At 42.1% G+C, this 19,925-nt stretch overlaps 1 protein-coding gene across 3 annotated transcripts; it reads right to left on the reverse strand.

Annotated features, from left to right (window-relative positions):
* Window positions 1-120: 120 nt before the first annotated feature.
* LOC105047436 (amino-acid permease BAT1 homolog) lies at window positions 121-15,357 on the reverse strand. Of its 3 annotated transcripts, XM_073252595.1 has the most exons (9): window positions 15,078-15,357; window positions 11,480-11,740; window positions 4,689-4,949; window positions 3,160-3,178; window positions 2,811-3,030; window positions 2,533-2,714; window positions 1,914-2,203; window positions 1,626-1,755; window positions 121-529 (listed from the first exon to the last, which is right to left on the reverse strand). In XM_073252595.1, the coding sequence occupies exons 1-9, from the start codon at window positions 15,215-15,217 to the stop codon at window positions 182-184; spliced, it is 1,851 nt and encodes a 616-aa protein (XP_073108696.1). In that variant the 5' UTR covers window positions 15,218-15,357; the 3' UTR covers window positions 121-181. The 3 variants fall into 3 exon arrangements, with proteins under 3 accessions (XP_073108696.1, XP_073108695.1, XP_010924660.1); XM_073252594.1 differs by lacking the exon at window positions 4,689-4,949; XM_010926358.4 differs by lacking the exons at window positions 11,480-11,740; window positions 15,078-15,357 and adding an exon at window positions 5,061-5,484.
* Window positions 15,358-19,925: the final 4,568 nt, after the last annotated feature.

Genomic DNA, 19,925 nt, shown 5'->3' on the forward strand with positions numbered 1-19,925 from the left:
TTTACGTTTCCTGTCCCTGAGACCGCTGCCGCTTAGGAATCAAGAAAAGCAAAATATGATCATGGACATCCTAACTTAGAATACTAAGCACACAATTATGCATATCAAAGGAGGAGACAATTTAAGCAATTAATTCTTCATTCATGTGCTTCACAAATACATAATTACACCTCTTCTCTATTCAAGTGTCTATATTTGTTATGGGGCCTTTGAACCAGTGTCTTGCACTCAGAATCCATGATGACACTGTGAGGATGAATAGGCCACCCACAGCAACTGGAGTGTAATTCAGAGTATCCTTTGTTACGGGATAAGCAACAGGAAGCGAAAATAGTACAGTGATTGTTGCAACCCAGAGGACAGCAACCCAACCCACTAGTATCCCATACCGGCCAAGGTTGAAGGGGCCTGGAACAAAAGTTTTACGTGCCAGGGTCACCCGGAAGAAGATGGGCAAAGCATAAGCGATGTAGAGTCCAATTGTAGCTATTGACACCATAGCCTGGAATGCCACTAAACTTCCAAGAGACTGTAAAAGAAGGACGTGAGAAAAAATATAAGCCATTGAGCAGGGGGACTTAAACTTACAACTAGTGAAAATATGCATCCAAAAGAAATCACAGGACTTGCAGGAATTCCCAAACAAAATAGAGAAAACAAATAATGGAACTTATACAATGCACACATCCACATAAATAATTGATGATTCTCATATAACCCTCTTCTTTCTCCCTCCACCTACCACTCTTTCCTTTCTTTGAGGGAGCTGAGGTGGTTAAATCAGATATAACATTTGGTTCTCTTCTGTTGCTTCCATTCATTTACCAAAAATTTCGTTAGACCGGTCTGTCTTTGCATGTGTAGTTTTGTTTGCAAGTACTGTTTGAAGACACATTCTCATCATGGATCTGAACCTGATCTCCTGGCCAGTTTAGCCAGTCCATTAGCAGCAGATGACTTCTAAACAAAAGATAATTTTGGAGATGCATATTCTTATGGATACTCATCAAGTAATAAGCTAAGCACAATTTGAAGGGGTTCTTTTAATACATGTCATATTTAGAGGGCTCTGTTGCTAAACAATGAAAGTTAGTCCACAGTCCAGTCCTACAGTCTCACAAATTAGGAGACTGAGGTTGGGAAAGTGAGTTATGGAAGAAAGAACTCTTCATTTGACAAAATGCCAATGTCAATTTATGCAAATGCAGGTGATGATTGTGTCAAACAGATTAGCAAAACTTGAATACATATTTATGGGTGAAACATATGATAGTGGAAATAAAAGATAACACATAATCATCTTAATTTTTTGAAAGCTTTCTTGCAATGCAATTAACAAGGCATTGATCTGCAGGGATCAAAATTTGACATTATAACTTGTACCAGCCTTTGTTCTTTCATATGTTACAATATCTACAATTTTTATATGATTCCAGTGGAAAGATTAAGAACCAGCAACTTGTGACCTATTACCATCTAGGGGCTAGGTTATTCCATGATTGCATGTGCATGAAATACAAGCGATATCCAAATAAAATTTCAATCCTAGTCATAATATATGCATGATAAAACCAGAAAGTACATGACCTTAAATAAGCAACGCAAATCAATAGAAAATTCATTACCGTCAAAGCCATACAGAAAGATACAAATGCTGAGAGCCAAACTGCATTTAATGGCACTTCTTGCTTGTTCACTTTATGCCACAATGACGATAGCGGCATTGCTCCATCTCTCGAGAATGCATATGCCATCCTAAATTTGAGGAAACAGTCAAACAATAATTTGTGGCATCTAATGTTTAAAACATAAAGCCAAAACACAAAAATAAATCAACTTGGATATATCCCCTTGTAAGAGAAAATTAATAGACAAACATTTCAGATATCAATTAGCATATAAGTCATGTTTACCTAGAGTTGCTTGTCACTGAGCTCATACCACAAAAAAATATAGCTACAGCAACAATTCCCAAGCAAATGATGCCACCTACACCACTGCCATATCTACTCTTAAAGGCAAGGTAGAAAACTTCTGCAATTGCATACCCTCCAGCATCATTGTCTGTGCTCAAAAGATATGGAATGTTGTTAACTGCAAATGTGATACCAAGCAGATAACCCCAGCCTACAATAATTGATACACCGATGGCACTGATTATTCCTTTGGGTCCATTCTTATCTGCATTTTTAGTTTCCTCTGTCTGGGAAAAAAAAAAAAAAGAGATATGCTAAGGAACCAATTTAACATTTGCATAAGATCTTTATGAAAAAACCAAGATTCATAGAACATGAGTATATGATAGTAGATGAAGGAAAAGAACAATGAATTTGGGGCTTTAAATTAATTTATGTCGAAGTAAGAGAACATATATCTAAAGTTAGATGCTTTGAGAAGATTAAGATGGAAGCGATGCAAAAGGACATCTCCTTATGACAGAGTATAGTCGATTATGAAGGTATAGTCGTTAACTAGTTGATAAATCTAATATCTAACATGAGCAAAGTAAAACACTACGGGAATAATTCTTACCATATGAGCAGATGCATCATATCCTGTCAATGTGTATTGACTCATCAAGAGTCCCAAAACAAAAATGTATAGCTTGCTGTGGATTCCAGCATCATTTTCAGTGTTGAAATGAGTAAACACAAAATCTGTGCTGGCCCTCTTGGTAGTAACAGTTGGTATAAGGATCATAAGGACAAATACACCTGAAGAGAACAACTTCATTAGGTAACCAAGTGGAAGATTGTTTCAATCTCTCAGATAACCTTAGAAAAATTGTAAAATGGGAAGTACAATCCTACCTAAGACATTCCAGATAGCTGCAAGCTGTCCAAAAAAAGATAACCAGGTAATTGACAGACTGTTTATTATGGCATGAATCAGCAGAATTCCCCCATGAAACCCAATGACCACATATTTGGAAGCCAGGTATCCTCCTCCATTGTTTCCACCAGTGCTAAGTAGGATAATTACTTGCAATAGTTGTGCTAGTGAGAAATCTATACTAGTAGTGACAGCCCACTGCAAAACAGAAATTTCTTTAACTGCTCAGAAGAATAAAAAAGGATAGTTTAGCTCCAGTGGAGGTATGCGCTCCACTGGACAATAGAGGTCTGAACTTCAAACCAAATAACTTCTGGTATTAATTACCTGTCCAACAATGTTAAACCTGCATGAAAATCAATAGAAATTATTAGCTCACAGAGAGAGCTCTAATCTGATAGATTACATGGTCTTGTGCTAACAAAAAAATCATTTTCCATTTCAAAATAAACACATAAAAATGGCTTACCTTTCAAGCCTTTGCAAACTCCATTTTGTTTGATATACCAAAAATTCTAGTCACCTTTTCACTTAAGACATTTCTAGTACCAAATATTATATTGTAACATCTGTTACAAAATGAGACAATGTTGCATCATTCTCATAATCTATTGCTTAAGCAAGCTTCTACCCTACAAGAACACAGTGCAAATGTATTCTTGGCCTAAAAGAGACCAATTTTGCTCATATCATGCAGCATGTTCAGTTTAAGCTTTAAAATCATTGCATGACACCTATTCTGCTTTATATCCTCTATTACCAGTCCTTCCAAATTTAAAGGTGAAAAAGAATGTAACAGGTTGACAAAGATAACCACTAAGATGTAGACAGAGGGTCTGGTTCCACTTATCCCTCTAAAAAGAAGGGGGTAGGGGATCTAGTTGAACTTGGAGGATCATCTAAAATGTGCACCTGCAATGAAGAAATGTGCACATTGAACACTCACAAGTCAAATCCAAACTAGAACACTTAAACTATTACATCCATCTGTCGATATAAGCTTTGGAGAGAATCTCATGGCCGACAAGTCTCAACTGCCTTTGTTGCATGAAGTATAAATTGGGAGTCACATGCAATTTAGACTGGCAGTCTAAATTTTGGCAGTCTAAATTTTTAAAATTCATGAACCTCTTTTCATGCACGGAAATAACACATAGATACAGAGAGATTTTAAAATGAGAACTAAAATGATATAAAAAATTATTTGCCAGATACGCATGATCTTAACTTTTGTTGTAACACAAATAAGACTTCTTATCCAATGGTGGAATGTCAAACATCCAATAACTAAATAAATTATCCTATGTTATTGCGATTGTACTTTGGAATGTCATAGATCCGATAACTGAAAAGATTGGATCAAGCAGCTAATGGTCACACCACTCCTACGCAACCAGTTAAGTCATGGTATTTCCTGAAAGAAACTAGCAATTTGATATATTGATTCCGATTGTTGACAGGTGTTTGTTTGTCCACTACTTGCTATGCTCAATGGATCAAGTGGACACCAAGTTTCACCTAAGAAAGACTGGCTAACAGCTCTAATTGGCAATAAAATCACTCATCTTCAGGATCATTAAGCAATAATAGCAACTAAAAAATTGCAAGCACCTTGGAAGAAAATTATTCAATTCAAAAACTATCCAGATTCTATTTGCTGGCTTCCGTGCAACACATCCTATATAGCACACCGAGTTTTCTACATACCAAGCAATTCCAAGGAAAAGAAAGCTACAAGAGGTCAAAAGAAAAAAAAACACAAGCAGCAATCCTCCCCAAAGGAATGGCAATTCAGTATAGAAACAAGCAATTCAACAGAGAAACAGAGACCGAACGGCCAAAACCCATAGTAGTACCAGCCAGTCAACCAGGAAGCAAAGGGTGCCCAGTTCTTCCCCGAGAGCTTAGCACTCCAGTAGTACAGACCACCAGATGTTGGGTATGATGAGCAGATTTCCGCCATTGAAAGGCCGACGATCATTGTAAAGAACCCAGCGATAAACCACCCGAATGTCATGGTCACAGGCCCTCCGTACTTGAGACCGGTGTTGTAAAGGGTGGTGATACCAGTGAGCACCGATATGATCGAAAATGAGAAGGCGAAGTTGGACAACACCCTGTGATTCCCCAACAAATACCCATGAATCCAAAATACACGCCCACGGCAAAAAAAAAAAAGAAGAATGCAACCCGTGCAAGGAATTGATCATTTGAGTGGAGATAATTACGAGAGATCGCGTTTGAGCTCCTGCTTGTAACCAAGCTCGTGGAGGCGAGCATGTCCGGTGTCCGTGGAGGATTCGACATCGCTCCTTGTGGAGCCATTGGCCCCATCTTTTCCCCAAACCATCTCTATATGACCACTAGAAGGATGCTTCCTTTGAAGCACAGGAGATGGTTAGGGGTAAAAGACGAGACCAACCTATGCTTCCCTGAGCTCTTTTCCCCTCCCAGAACTCCAATAATACAAGTGGGAGGGATGTTGACAAGTAGGTTGCGACCTACCCAAAAGATCTTGGTATCATACAGGAATCTCTTGCCCAGCGATGTGAACCTCTAGATGCAGCTGAAGACTTGACCGATCTCTCTTTTATTTCTCTCCGCTGTATCTTTCCCTCCTACGCTATTTCTCTTAGGCGCCGGTCAGACGAGAAGCCAATTGAAGCAAGAAACGATGGACTGAAACGTGGAGGATTTGGTCGATAGTAGATTCTTTGAATTGCGGGGGAAGTAGGATACGGTAGGAGAATATATTATGAATCCTAAATAATGGAACCCACTGGCGGCATGGCTGGCACAAAGTTGGGAATTTGTTATAGGATGTAGAGAGATAAGGACGGAATTGTATATGGTAGAGGATATCATGGCATACGCAGGAACGCCGGTTTTGGTGGGGAATGCGATTGGCATAGCCCGGTCCAGGGTGATCCAGACAGCACGGGCTTTAATTGCCTGCCCAGATGGCACTGGTTTTATTATCGGCCACCAAAGGTATGGCCGCATGGGAGGTCCCAATTTAGGTTAAGGGATCAGAGCCACCGACGGTAGGTTTGATGATATTGATCGGTTAAGAAGTTCGGCCAAGCAGTTCATCGCCTTTTTGGGCAGTTTAGGTATTGACTTTATGACAACTAAGAGGAGGAGGTAGGTTCTTCCACGTGCCCGAGAATTTGGTGGGGTCCAGCTATGCATGAATGGAATCTTGCACGCCGCCCTTTTTTATTAATAATGCGGCGTTCTGCAAGACCTGTTTAAATTTGAATTGCCACAGCCCGAATCATTGCAGTGTGGCGTGATCACAAGGGCCCCCCTTTGCCGTACTGGGAGCCGATGAAGAATTCTATGAGCAATTTGCTCCTACTTTCTTGCAACGCATGCAAAAACTGTGCAATTACCAAGCTTTTATAAAGTCAGCACTTGTGGAGGTTCCTTTTCGGCGACAGCCCTTTTTGATAAAATGATGTTTCTAAAGTAAGTTCATTGTGAACACTATGTTTTGCACGTGATGTTTTTAGAATTCGCACGCAATACATCATTGCGGATACATGATCGTATTATGAATTATCTTAAATAGCATTTCCTATTCTTTTTCAACGAATTGAATGGTATTCCTTCCCTGTTTGTTGGGAAGGGGGAAAAAAAAATCTCACAGTGGTTGGTGGTTACCAACTGATATGTGATCCAATCTGTTTTTTTTTTGCTCGATACCTGTTTGCCCAGCTATTCATATCATATCTCACCCAAAATTATTAAATCCGATTCGAATCTTGACCCGAACAAAATATCGAATTAGTGAATCAGCGGTCCAATCATCGGATCAACGATTGAACCGACGAGTCAATGCACAAATAGAAGAGGAGGAGGCAAAAGAGGAGGCGGAGGGGGGAGGGAGCCGAGCAGAGGAGGAGGCAAAGGAAGGATGTTTGGGATGACGGAGAAAGAGACGGAGGGTAGAGACGGTCGAGCGGAGGAGGAGGCGAAGGGAGGATGTCCGACCGGACGGCGGAGGAGGAGGAGGTGGAGAGAGGTCCCAGATGGTAGAGAAGGAGGCGGAGGGGGGAGTGGGTCGAGCGAAAAAGGAGGAAGCGGAGGGAGGAGGTTGCAGACGGAGGCGGAGGGGCCGATCTTGGGTCTATTCACCGAAGATTTGAAAAAAAAAAAAAAAGGGTAGCACCGCTGTTACTCATCGGAGGCTTCAATCATCCCCGTCGGCTCGTCTCCAGTCTCGATCACTGCTGTTTACTCGATCCTCATCCTTCGCTGCCGCTGCTGCCGATTTGGTCACCGAGGAAGGGGAAGACGCTGATGGGGTTTGAACTCAGAAAATTGAGATTGGAAAGTCGAAGCCCAAGGGACGATCGGAAGATGAAGTGATGAATAGTAATTTAAACGGATTTTGCCTTAACCGAATTATTGGGTATAAAATCCTCCCTCCAGCCGAAGTTCGTGTCAGGAGTGACCACTCAGGAATTCTACCGGCGTCCGATCTTCGGCGACTTCTCTCCTGCGGCCGAGTCTCCGCAGCATTCCCGAGTTCTGCCGACGGATAAACCCCCACCAGCGTCGACCAGATTCTTCACGACTGCAGGAAGACTTCGTCCGGACTCCTACGGGAGCTGGATTTCGTCCCCGACTCCAATTGCAGGTGGACTTCGTCCGGACTCCTACGGGAGCTGGACTTCATCCCCGACTCCAATTGCAGGTGGACTTCGTCCGGACTCCTACGGGAGCCGGACTTCGTCCCCGACTTCGATTGCAGGTAGACTTCGTCCGGACTCCTACGGGAGCCGGACTTCATCCCCGACTCTAATTGCAGGTAGACTTCGTTCGGACTCCTACGGGAGCCGGACTTCGTCCCCGACTCTGATTGCAGGTGGATTTCGTCCGGACTCCTACGGGAGCCGGACTTCATCCCCGACTCCAATTGCAGGTGGATTTCGTCCGAACTCCTACGGGAGTCGGACTTCGTCCCCGACTTCGATTGCAGGTAGACTTCGTCCGGACTCCTACGGGAGCCGGACTTCGTCTCCGACTTCGATTGCAGGTAGACTTCGTCCGAACTCCTACGGGAGCCGGACTTCATCCCCGACTTTGATTGGTGGTGGACTTCGTCCGGACTCCTACGGGAGCTGGACTTCGTCCCCAACTCCAATTGCAGGTGGACTTCGTCCGGACTCCTACGGGAGCTGGACTTCGTCCCCGACTCCAATTGCAGGTGGACTTCGTCCGGACTCCTACAGGAGCTGGACTTCGTCCCCGACTCCAATTGCAGGTAGACTTCGTCCGGACTCCTACGGGAGCCGGACTTCGTCCCCGACTCCGACTGCAGGAAGACTTCGTCCGGACTCCTACGGGAGCCGGACTTCGTCTACAGAAAGCCTCTAACTGGGCTCCTACAGCAAATGACCCTCACCTATAGTACTAACGCTCAAGGCACCCGACGGTAGACAGCCCGCCAGCAGCATCCGAGCTCCTTTCAGATGGATAGCCATCTCTCTTCGCCAGACGCTTCAACCGAACTTCGGTCGACAGGCCTGGACTCCCTGACAGGCCACAGTAACGGCCACGACTCTGCTCCACCTCCTGCGACGGATTCTGCGCAGCTCCATCACTCCCCATAACAGGCTCCACGCGGCAGGCCACAGTAATGGCCACGATTCTGCTCCACTTCTTGCGACGGATACCGCGCGGCTCCACCACTCCCTGGCGAGTCGCGACAACGGATGCTGCTCCACTCTCCGCAACAGACTCCACGTGACGAGCCATGGTGACAGCCACAACTCCACCCTATTACTCTTCATAATAAATTTCTCCTGGCTCCGAGCGGCCCACTACTAAGCGGTTACAAACGTCGCTATCAATCCGTTGCTCCCTCCGCCTATAAAAAGAGGGAGGCCCCAGATACGTTACTCTCTAAGCTCTAATTTTTATTCCCAAAACTCTGCTAAAATTTTCGTTCGAGCACTCCATTCTTATTGAGGCAGAGAACTGACTTGAACGTCGGAGGGTCTTGTTGGAGCAACCCCAACTTCGGTTTAGACTTCTTTTGCAGGTCCCGGCGGCGACCGCGACTCCAGCTTCTCCGACGCAGGCGGATTTTTGCACCAACATGAATTTTATCGAATCAAACGGTTCGCGGTCCAACCGATTGGTTCGTCTGAATTTTACTGAGTTTTAAATACAGCCGGTTCAAGAGATAACCGGCCCGATCCCATGGTCGGGTCATCAGATTTTCGGTCTGATCAGTTGGGTCGGGTCGTATTTAATAACTTTGATCTCATCTTCGATCCCATTAAAAGCTAACGAAGATCAGTTATAATATGTTTTCATAAGAAAAAATAAAAAAAAAATCTTTTCTGGGGATCGAGCATGGAATAAATATAACTAATGCTATATTTGTCCTAATTGAAACCGAGCAAACCAATAATTAAGAGTCAAATCTTATCGTATACATTACCATTAACATTTTGTACATTTGTCATGTAGAAGGAGATGAAAATAAAACAATAGCGAAGGGGCGGGAGGGTGCAACACTATTCAAAGATGATTTTGTGAGTATTCAAAGATGAGTTCCATCTTATGAAAGAGGAAGATTGCAACTTGCAACCAGAGAAAAGTCTAAGGTATCAATCACCGATGTGACACAAGGAAGACTTCTTTTGTAGATAAGAGTGATAAAACCTAGGTGAAATGACTAAAATGCTGCACTTGGAAAAGTTTGCATGGTATTATATTCCAAATGTTTCACTCATTTAACAAGACCCAGACAAGACAGCGACACGGTTCGAAGAAGATGAGGTCAGGCTGAGGCATCAAAGAGAAACAAACAGCTTATAAGGACGACTATTGTGGTCCGTTCATTGTTTAGAATTAAAAAAAAAATAAATCCAAGGAAAATCTCCACCACAAGTAATGAAAGTTTGGACCGGCAAAATTTTGAGGAATAAAGCAGTTTTCAGCATGATGGAACCTACAAATTCTTTTCCTCAGCTAAAGGGTTTCAAAGACATCCGAGAACAAAAGCTAGTTACAGTATACTAGCGATGAAGAATACTTTGGCTGGTAGATGTAAGCATGTCAACAAATTATAAACATGGATAACATACATATGGAAATACTCAACCTGGGGGATGATATAAAAACTTGCAGCAGTAGCAAGCATCAGTGATCACAACGAGTTAAAGAAAGATGACAAGAAACCAGATTAACTAGTTGTAGGTTTAACAAAAACATCATTTTCCCCCGCTGATGAGCAGTCTTACCCAATATCTGACAGTTATGTGCAACTACTTAATTCCTTACAGATGACATAATAGAACATATCTATATTAGAAATATTATATATTTATAGGGAGAGAAAGTTAAGCCAGGATGCTCTGGCTCCAAAAGTTTTGACCTCTCCAAATAAAATCAGCACCATTGATTATGATTTATGACATTTATATTGACTGAAAATCAAGATCATGCATTTTAAGATCTTTTACGCATGCATTAAATGAAAATTAAATCGACAATTTCAATGTTGTCATATATATTATGTTTCAATTCAATCCAGTTTAAAAATATTCAAATCAGCTGAAATTTGATCTAATATATCTTAAAATGCTTAGATCAAGATCAGTGATTTAAATTTTGCAATTTATATGATTTATACTATGTTTTTGACACTAGCTAATTTTTACTATTCATTTTTTTCCATGGCTCAATGTATAGGCAAGTGACCTCAAAAAATATATTTTTTTTTCTTGAAGTATTTGTATAACTCAGGTGATGATCAGCAGTGCTAATTTTCCTTTTGACAGCCTCTTTGTTATTTTGGACTAGAAAGTATTTGGAGGCATCCAAACCTAATATATACACATACATGCATTACAGACATATACATGCATTGTATGTAGGTAGGTATACATGCATTGACCAAAGAGTTACATCCCGCAGGAAATGGTGGATTCCAAGGGACGCCATTCGAGTGGATGCATCCTTAAGGATATGGACCTCCTTATTACCTCCCTGAAGGTTGTGATCCTCTAAGAGAGAGAGAGGTATGGAGGCCTTCCAACCATGCGGCAGAAGAATTGTTGTCAAGTTCTACACATTACAGGGCACCGTGCACATCCCAAGCTGAATAGGAGGTTTAGACCTAACCTGTCACCCTTTTAACTCAGCTAATACTGCACCCGTCTATGAGATCAAATGCAATAACCATAGATCCGTAACAGCCCCTTGAAGGAGGCCATTGCTTTTTGCATATCATGGGATTTTGATTCCATATGCATAAATATCTGCTTATTTGCAATATTATATAAAATTCATTAATCTATTAAACAGTGTCACAAGACTTTTTTTTTTTTGAGAAAAAAAAAAAAGAGCGCTCACCAAACTCAAGATGTACCCGATCAATTCAATAGGTAAATTTCCATCTATATTAATCAGATGTACAATCATAGTTTTAGCCGCCTTTCTTAAAATTAAAATCTAATAGCACTTGGAAATGTTGATGTATGAGCACCAATAAATATTAGCTAATTTATGTACAAATATAAAACAGCAGAACCAAAGAACTAACTCATATAACGTAGCAAAATTTCACCAACTAAACTTCAAAGTAAATTTTCAAAGCTGAACAAAGGATGATATGCAGACTCACCAGCCAGTGATCCATGAAGCAAAAGGCCCCCACTGGTCTCCGCAGAGCCTAGCACTCCAAAAATATAGTCCACCAGAGGTAGGATAGGCGGAGCAGATCTCAGCCATAGCAAGGCCAACCACCAGAGTGAATCCACCAGCTATGGGCCATCCATATATCATGGTCACTGGGCCTCCAAATTCAAGGCCAGTGTTAAACAGTGTTGTTATGCCAGTGAGGATTGATATTATGGAAAATGTGACAGAAAAATTGGACAACGCCCTGCACAAATATTATTCAACGTCACACGCTCTAATATAGCAAATGCAAAGCTTACATCAAATCTACCAACTTCTGCAAGAACTAATGATTGATACTAGCTATTCTCTACAGGGAACAAGCGTAATTTTTGTGAGGACCATGGTGGACTACATGGTGTAGCTTAGAGATTAAGTAAGGCCTGATATATATTGTCGACCCCTTCCCTAACATTTTAAGCTTTCGGATCAAATGGTTATTTAATAGGTTAAGGTCTAAGATACTGTTTACCAAGGGTCTCTCACATGACTTCAGTATGCATTGGTGAAGCAAAATTTCAGAGTCTGATAATTTCTTGCAGTCTTCATTCCACAGCATTTTAGAAGTGTACAGATGAAAGATGATTGGATAGAGTTTTCTTTAATCGCTCTAATTTGAAGACCATGGGAGCAAACAACTTGTTAGCTTGGATTAAAGACACAAGGGATGCTGACCCTGTCGAAACCCAAAAAAGGAGTGTTTAGGGGTTTGAACTCAGCTCCAAGGTGGAAACCACGCAATTATGTGATGCATTATAGACTAAATGCTTGCCATTTGCATATGTAAAGGAGCAGAACTGTCGCAAATAACCTAGTATAATTCCATAGAAAAAGGTTTATTGCAGGACGTTGTAACTCAAACAATCCAAGTCAGGAAAGTTCAGGATAAGACTGCCTTGTTACTCACCACAAGTCATGTTTAAGAATTTGCAATGTAACATGTTATAACTTGGCAATCCCGAGAAAAGGATTCATTTGCCCTCGATAATCCACTTTTGGGAAGTGAAGTCACCGCCACTAGGATCATTGACAGTTGAGATGAGGATTTTGCATTGCTTTGCCGGTCCCTTTTTTTTTTTTTTTTTGATATAAAAGGTGACTAATGTGTTTTAGCACAATAGTCATCAAAATTTATTAAAAAGAGAGAGAGTGTGTAGAAAGAAAAAAAGAACAGGAAAAAAAAAAGAGCACCCACTAAACCAACAATACCTTCAAGTACCTTTTTACCAATCTATCAACATTCAAAATTCAAAACCCTCAGATACATAAAAATACTAACTTTCAAATTTTAAAATTTAAAATTTAAAATTTAAAAAAAGAAAGATCTCCATTACGCCACTGACGGTGGTGGTGAGAGCAATGGAACGTCCAGAGGAGAGCATTGTTGACCACCACGTTTAAGGGAGAGGAGCGTTGAAAGGAGAGCATCGTCAACCATCACGCCAAAGAGGAGAGCATCATTGACCAAGCCTTGCCTACAGCCTAGTGAGAGGGTCACAATTGCACAACGATCAGATCTGTCCAGCATCTAAGAGAGGAGAGGAACGTCGATAAGGGCCAAGATCGACGACGGACCCGCGACCTATAGACTAGCAACAACCTATACGAGGTACGTGGAGAGGGAAAGAAAGCCGGCTTGGCTTGGCCCGCAGTCAACAATGGTCGATGAAGTGAAAGGAAGAGAAGATGGGAGAGTAGCTCTGCACTCCATCGGAAAACGGACCCATCACCGAAAAGGTCAAGCAAAGAGGGAGAAACAGAGGGTTGGGGGAGGGGCAAGAGAGAGAACAAGAGAGAGGGAGAGAGGGAGGAAAGTGAAAGAGAGGGACATGGGCTCCGTCCGGCTGCCGTGGGAACCGGGAAGTGTTGGGTTGGCCCTTTTCTCGTATAGCCATACATGGCCAAGTGGGGGTTGTGGATTATATGTAAGTGACTTGAGTCCAAGCCAGGGTCAGCCATATGGCCTAGGTAAATGCTAGAACCAATTGACTAATAATCCAACTAAGTGCTCGGTTAGCTATTCCTGAAGGATTGGGCTGAAAATCCTATAGTACTTGTAGATTAGACTGTCCATTTAAGCATGACTCTGTATCTTTTTTTTTCTTGTAGACCAAAATCTAGGACTAGGTTGGGATAGGCTTTTAGAAAATACAAGCAAGATGGACTAATAGGTCTCATTCTTGCAGAATTTCAGCTCAATTCTATAGCAAAATCCTGTAGAAATATCCAAACAGGCTCTAAGGATTTGATTGGATAATCCTATGTGATCCAACATGATTCAGAGCAACACAGGCCGGGCCAGGCCTATATTTACAAAATCCATAGAATTTTTTCAGAGTGAGCCGGTTTGAGTCCCGCAAAAAGAGAAAAAAAGACCTCACCAAACTTTTTTTCCCCCATCCTATGGGAATGGACTGGGAGAGGCTCCGTTGACATGGACTAGAATCCTGGTGAGGTCTTTTTTTTTTTTTCCTTTCAATATGATTCGGGCTGGCCCGCCGTGAAGCTATTCTTGAGAATTCTATGAATATAGGTCTGCCTCGGTATATGGTCCTATGATTCCCGCTAGATTATCCATAACGGGCGCTAAAGAGATAGCACTAGTTTTACCCCCCTAAAAAAAAAAAACAAAGGGATAGCACTGGACTAATTAATCCAAGATAAGCTTACTCTTTTCCAACCATGATAAGCTTACTCTATTTGCCAACTGATAGACGGTTCCATTGAATAGAAGATCAAGATCTAGCCCAATAAGACACACTAATTTCAAGTCCAAATCTTAGATCCGAACTCTACACCAGTTTAGATCCACCCTTGACCCACTTGCATCCTCAATTAACAGGCGCAATTTGTGGCAGCGTCGGGCAATATACCTAATGCCCAGGTGTCCCTCCACCATATACCAATCAACATCCCAAGCACAGTGTGGACGATTATGATTTCTGTCACTTGTACGCAAACGCAAGCGATTCTCCTTCCTCCAATTGATATAGGACGGCTGACATTGCTGTCACGGAATCAATTATTGACTGCCTCATGCTGACCCAGCATCAAAGTGGAGGTGCATCAAGCGCCACGTTGTTATGTGGGGTGCAGCACAGGGTGACAAATTTCATGTGGAAGAAAACAATGCTACCTCAGGTCGCTCGCATAGAGATCTGGCCTTTGTTTTTTTTTCCTTCTCTCCATGAAGAAGTGCGAGATCTGGCCTTGACCTTAAATATCCAGCATTTTCCCCTTCCCACACGGGTGCTACATGGCACGATAGATTGATCTGGTTTATAGAAAGCGGCATAAAGCCCCAATTTCTGCCGGCCACGTGGCAGGACAGCTATGACGTGAACCTTCTGATCACATGCTTGAGCCTCGTATGAGTTGAAATTGAAAAAAAATCTAAAGTTATAATTAATATTTTCCTAAATAAAAAGTCAAAATAAGGGAAAGATCTATAGAAAATGTTTTATAGCAGTTAAATTCGAAAATTGGAAGAGAAAAAACAAAGAGGGGATGAGATGGGAATAGTGGGCCGGTAAAAAACGTACGAGAGGCGGCGACTGAGTTCCTGCTTGTAACCGAGCTGCCGAAGCCGAGAATCGTCGGAATCGGCATTATCTCTGATCTGGTCCTCGAGGAGGAGGAGATACCGAGCTCCTTCTCCCGCATCTCCAATTTCCATCCCCATCTCTCCTCCCTTTCTCACCCTTCTCTTTTGCTATCGGATTGAACAAATAACACGAACCATCGGTCAGAGATCATCCAGTGGAGGAGAAGAGGAGGATATTTGACCGGTTGGTCCCCAAGGAGGGGGGGAGAGAGAGAGAGAGAGAGAGAGAGAGAGAGGAGGCTTATATATCGTTTTATAGTAGGAGCTAATTTAAAGGGGAGGGCAGAGCGGACTGGGAGGTGAGTTTCGGTGACTGGGGCCTGGGGGACGAAAGTGGACGGGGAGGCGGTTCCCTTTTGGGGATTTTACTATTTGGCGGGGAACCGTCTTCTCCCTTTGCCCTGCGGCTTCTATGCAATTACGTTGATGCCGTTGCTGAATACTCGTGGGTGAGGTTAAATCCGTAATTTTAAATACCCAGCCACATCACGCCAATTTCGTGGTGAAAGCCGAGTCCCCACTTCGGTTGCTTTTCGATTCATTCTGATTCTGTTTGAAGCACGTGATGATGAGAGGCCAGGCTAAAAGTTATCTTGACAGAAAAACATTCGATTTCTTTTAAAAAAATAAAAAAGAAAAACATTCGTAGACCCACCGCTAAATCGGTGAGGTCAGCTTAATTGTTGACAGTGTTTTGTTAATCCTGATTTGCCTTTTGATCATTGTGATCGATCCCGTCAGAACTAGATCAGAAACTCTAAGGCTGAAAATAAGCTCGGGCCGGCCCGAGATTCATCAGATGGGGCCGACTTCATATTGAACTTCAAGCTCAGTCCGAAACTATTCAAATTGTGTTCGGACCAAAAAAAATAGAGCCCATTTTGCCCGAGCCCATCTTCGGCCCGACCCAGGCTCGAGCCTGAATTTTAGTCTGATTATGAGCTCAAATTTTTGATCCGAACTCAATTTTTCATTTAAATTGATTTAGCTTAAATAAATGACTTGAGTTAGCCGAAATCGATCTATTAGCTTAAATTAAGTTAACCAATTAGCCAAATTTTAATTCTTCCATCCGGCATTCCATCCTTCAGTCTTCCTTTCGAGTCTCGATTTTTTCCATCGAAGTCTCATCTTGAAGAGCCTTAGCCCCTATCCATCGACCATTGCCATCCTCACTCTCGATCCTCTCTGCTCTCTTGACTTCCTTGCTGCTCTGCCGTCAGTCTCCACCGTTGTACTCCTCCCAATCCTCAGTGATGTCGGGCTCCCCCTCCAATCTCCCGCAGGTGCTCTCCTTTCCACAGATCCGCCTCCATCATGCCTCTCTCTCCATCGTGCCCCATCGTCATCAGCGATCCTACAGGCACTCAAGAACCCACTTCTGTTGCCTCCTCCCTCACCTCTGTCGCGCCTCTCCTTCCATCGCGTCTCGTCATCGCCGCCCTCAGTGCTGATTTGGGCATTCAAGAACCCACCTCCGTCACCTCCTCCCCCACCTCCATTGCGCACCTCCCTCCATCGTGCTCCTTCATCATTGCCCCCATCGTTGCCCTCCACCCTTCGTCACGCTCCATCGTCACCGCCTCCATCGCCGACTCCGTCACCTGTCTTTAGCCACCAACTGTAGATTTGATCCCAAGCCGGCCTGAGAGTCGAGGAAAATAGCCAAATGGGGGAACTGAGGAAGATGGAGGAGTCGAGGAAGATGCGGGAGGCTAGGAGCCGAGTGAGTTGGCCCAATTGGGCTCCGATCAGGCTCAGGTCTATATTTTTTCAAAAAAAAATCAGGCCTAAGCCCGGTTTGAAGTCCAAAAAATTATTTTGGGTCGGGCTCAGACAGAGATATGGCCCGATCCAATTCCAGCCCTAACTCTATGGTAATGGTAATGATCATTATTAATTGGTAAGGTTTGATTTGCAAACAAAATAGGATAAAATTCAGAAATATCCAATTTTTTTCATGCAGCCAAATCAAATCTTTTGAGTTCCTAAATTTTTTTTAGAAACTTTTTTTTTTCAAGAACTCAAAAGGTTTGATTTGGCTGCACCAAAAAATTGGATATTTCTGAATTTTATCCTATTTTATTTGCAAATCAAACCTTAACCTAATAATAATTATTTAATTTTTCTCGGCCTCCATTTTCACTGAAAAAAAAGAGAAAGAGTTCCTAAAATAATTGTAGAGAGCAAAAATATGCATATGAAAGCATCATGACTGGAACGGGGAGCTCATAAACCTAGCTTTGTGTTAATTCAAGTAGAGCTTTCAAGTCTAATAATGGAAGCTTGGTCTGCGTCCAACCATAAGATGTATATATAAAACTCATCGTACTTATCCACATACAAAACCGTGTGTGTGTCTCTCTCTCTCTCTCTCACATACAAAACCGTGTGTGTGTGTGTGTCTCTCTCTCTCTCTCTCTCTCTCTATATATATATATATATATATATATATATATGTATATATATATATATATATGTATGTATCTATGTATGTATATATATATATGTATGTGTGTGTGTGTATGTATGTACACACACACATATACATATACATACATACATACAGACATATACATATATACATACATACATACATACATATATATATATATATATATATATATATATATATATATATATATATATATATATATATATATATATATATATATATGTATATGTATGTATGTATGTATGTATGTATATGCATATGTATGTATGTACATACATATATATCATGTATGTATGTATGTATATGCACATAGGAGCAGACTTCAATCAGATCGATCAGATTTGGGCTCAGATACAGTCAGATCAAAACTGGACAATGGAGGTCCTACATTGATGATCTAGGTCATTGGATATGATCTACTTTCTCAAAACTACTTGTACATCCAAAATCATATAATTTGGATGTTGGAGATGTTTGGCCCGGATATTATCTCCACAGGACCTTTTCGATACCATGCATTGTAATAGGAAGAAAAAAAAAATAAAACAGAAACAATCAAATATATGGATTAGCCAAAAGACTCGCCTCCATAGAATATGCAAGCTTCACTATGCGACAAAAAAAAATTATAAGAGAAGATCACACTCAATCTACATACACCCAATCTCTTTCTTATATGAAGCTCTCTCTAGGAAGATCCATCTGAATCTCTGAAACGATCGCTGTTCGCTGCCTAACAGTCTATCTGAAGTCCCTGCTCCTGTTCTCTATCGGTATCTCTTCAGGGTTTGTTGTTGCCTCTGCTCCGGTTCAGTCGAACTCACAAAGTCACTCTCGATTTTCTATAGCTCTATTCAATAGTACCCAGCGTCTCTATTTAAATGGCCCTAAACTGCGTGAATACAGCATTGAAAATGGGGCTCAATTCGAGTCAAAGATGGTCTCTGAATCCTGATAAAATCTAACACTCAACGCCTTTAGGAAATATCCTTACTGGATCTGCATGCCGCCCAAACCGCCATCCATGCACCCGCCACTGTAACCTCAGTATCAAAACACTATTCATATGAACAGTGTTCTCTATGAGCCGCGATTTTTCCTTATGGACCCTTAGGCCTGCCATGGTCGACGATGATAGGAGCCGGTCCACCGTGGATCGAAAGAGGAAAAAAATGGCCCAGGTCACCTTCTGTCGCGCGTGCTCACTCCGTTATGGCCCCCGTCATCTTGTGGGCTACACCACCTACTTCGGACTTCTCTTGAGCGTATCTTCTCCTTCTGAATGCCGTTTGGACTAATCTTGAACTCATTGAACTCCGTTCATTGTCCGAACCTCGCTGTGGGCTCAGTGTAGATCGAATCTCGAGACATCAAATTCTAACAATTTTCACTTCGACTCAACATTCGGCCTCCTCCTAACTCTGAGAGCTTCTAGATCTCCTTCTCTCATGCTCTGGAGCAATCGCCTGCTGATCATGGATGGACAAATATGAGAGTTGAGCTAGACCGCTCAATCCCATCTCCATCGTATACTATGCTCCTCCAAACTTGAGACCTGCTCGGGGTATCATCCTGCAGCAATAGGAATCTCACCCTGCGATATCTCCTTTCATCCTCCCGAGTCTGGCGTTTCATGCTCGATCCACCTCCACTTGAAGCTCCATCTCGCTTTGGACTCCTCCTGGCTCCTGAAGCTCTACCTCACACTGAAATTTCCATCAGGTAGTAATGTCCTCTCATCCTCTTCTTCTCCTTCAAAATAATCTTATCATCACGTAACACCTTCAGAATTCTTTCACCAGCTACCATCTTGTAGTCTCTAAAATCTAATCTATTCAGTGAGATAAGATTTCATCTGAAATCGAAGATGTATCAAACCTCCTCCGATCTCTTCACTGCACCATCATGTGTCCTTCAGCTGATCATCTCAATGCCTCTGATTGTACAGCTCGATCTATTCGACAGATAAATAGTACCCTCATTGTCCTTCAGAGAATTAAACTGCTCCTCTTTGCAACATACATTATAGGTGCATGCAGAATTTAAAATTCACTACTGGAAAGAAGTAGATACCTCATCAGATATTTCTAAGACATCATCCTCTGACTCGCTACTAGCCGTCGCTGCAGTAGCCCTCGTCTGATCTCTGAGTTAAGAATAATCTCTGGCTAGATACTTTAACTTGTCACACCGATAACATGTGATCTTGATCAAGTCTCTCATCCTAGACTTGGACCGCCTTCATCGCGATCTCCTATCATTCCATCTACCACCTTCTACTCCTCTAGAAACCACCAAAGCTGAGCTGCCATCTGATCTTGAAGCTGGGTT

The sequence above is a fragment of the Elaeis guineensis genome, chromosome 2 (assembly GCF_000442705.2).
Source record: "Elaeis guineensis isolate ETL-2024a chromosome 2, EG11, whole genome shotgun sequence".
NCBI classification, from domain to species: Eukaryota; Viridiplantae; Streptophyta; class Magnoliopsida; order Arecales; family Arecaceae; genus Elaeis; species Elaeis guineensis.

What these genes read in the sequence shown, in the direction of transcription:
- LOC105047436 (XM_073252595.1), bottom strand. Translation starts at nt 15,217, where the DNA reads ATGGGGATGGAAATTGGAGATGCGGGAGAAGGAGCTCGGTATCTCCTC. An exon ending in GAACTCAGTCGCCGCCTCTC is followed by an intron (nt 11,741 to 15,077) that starts GTACGTTTTTTA and finishes ATATTTGTGCAG; the next exon opens with GGCGTTGTCCAATTTTTCTG. An exon ending in ATGATGCATCTGCTCATATG is followed by an intron (nt 2,204 to 2,532) that starts GTAAGAATTATT and finishes TTTTTTTCCCAG; the next exon opens with ACAGAGGAAACTAAAAATGC.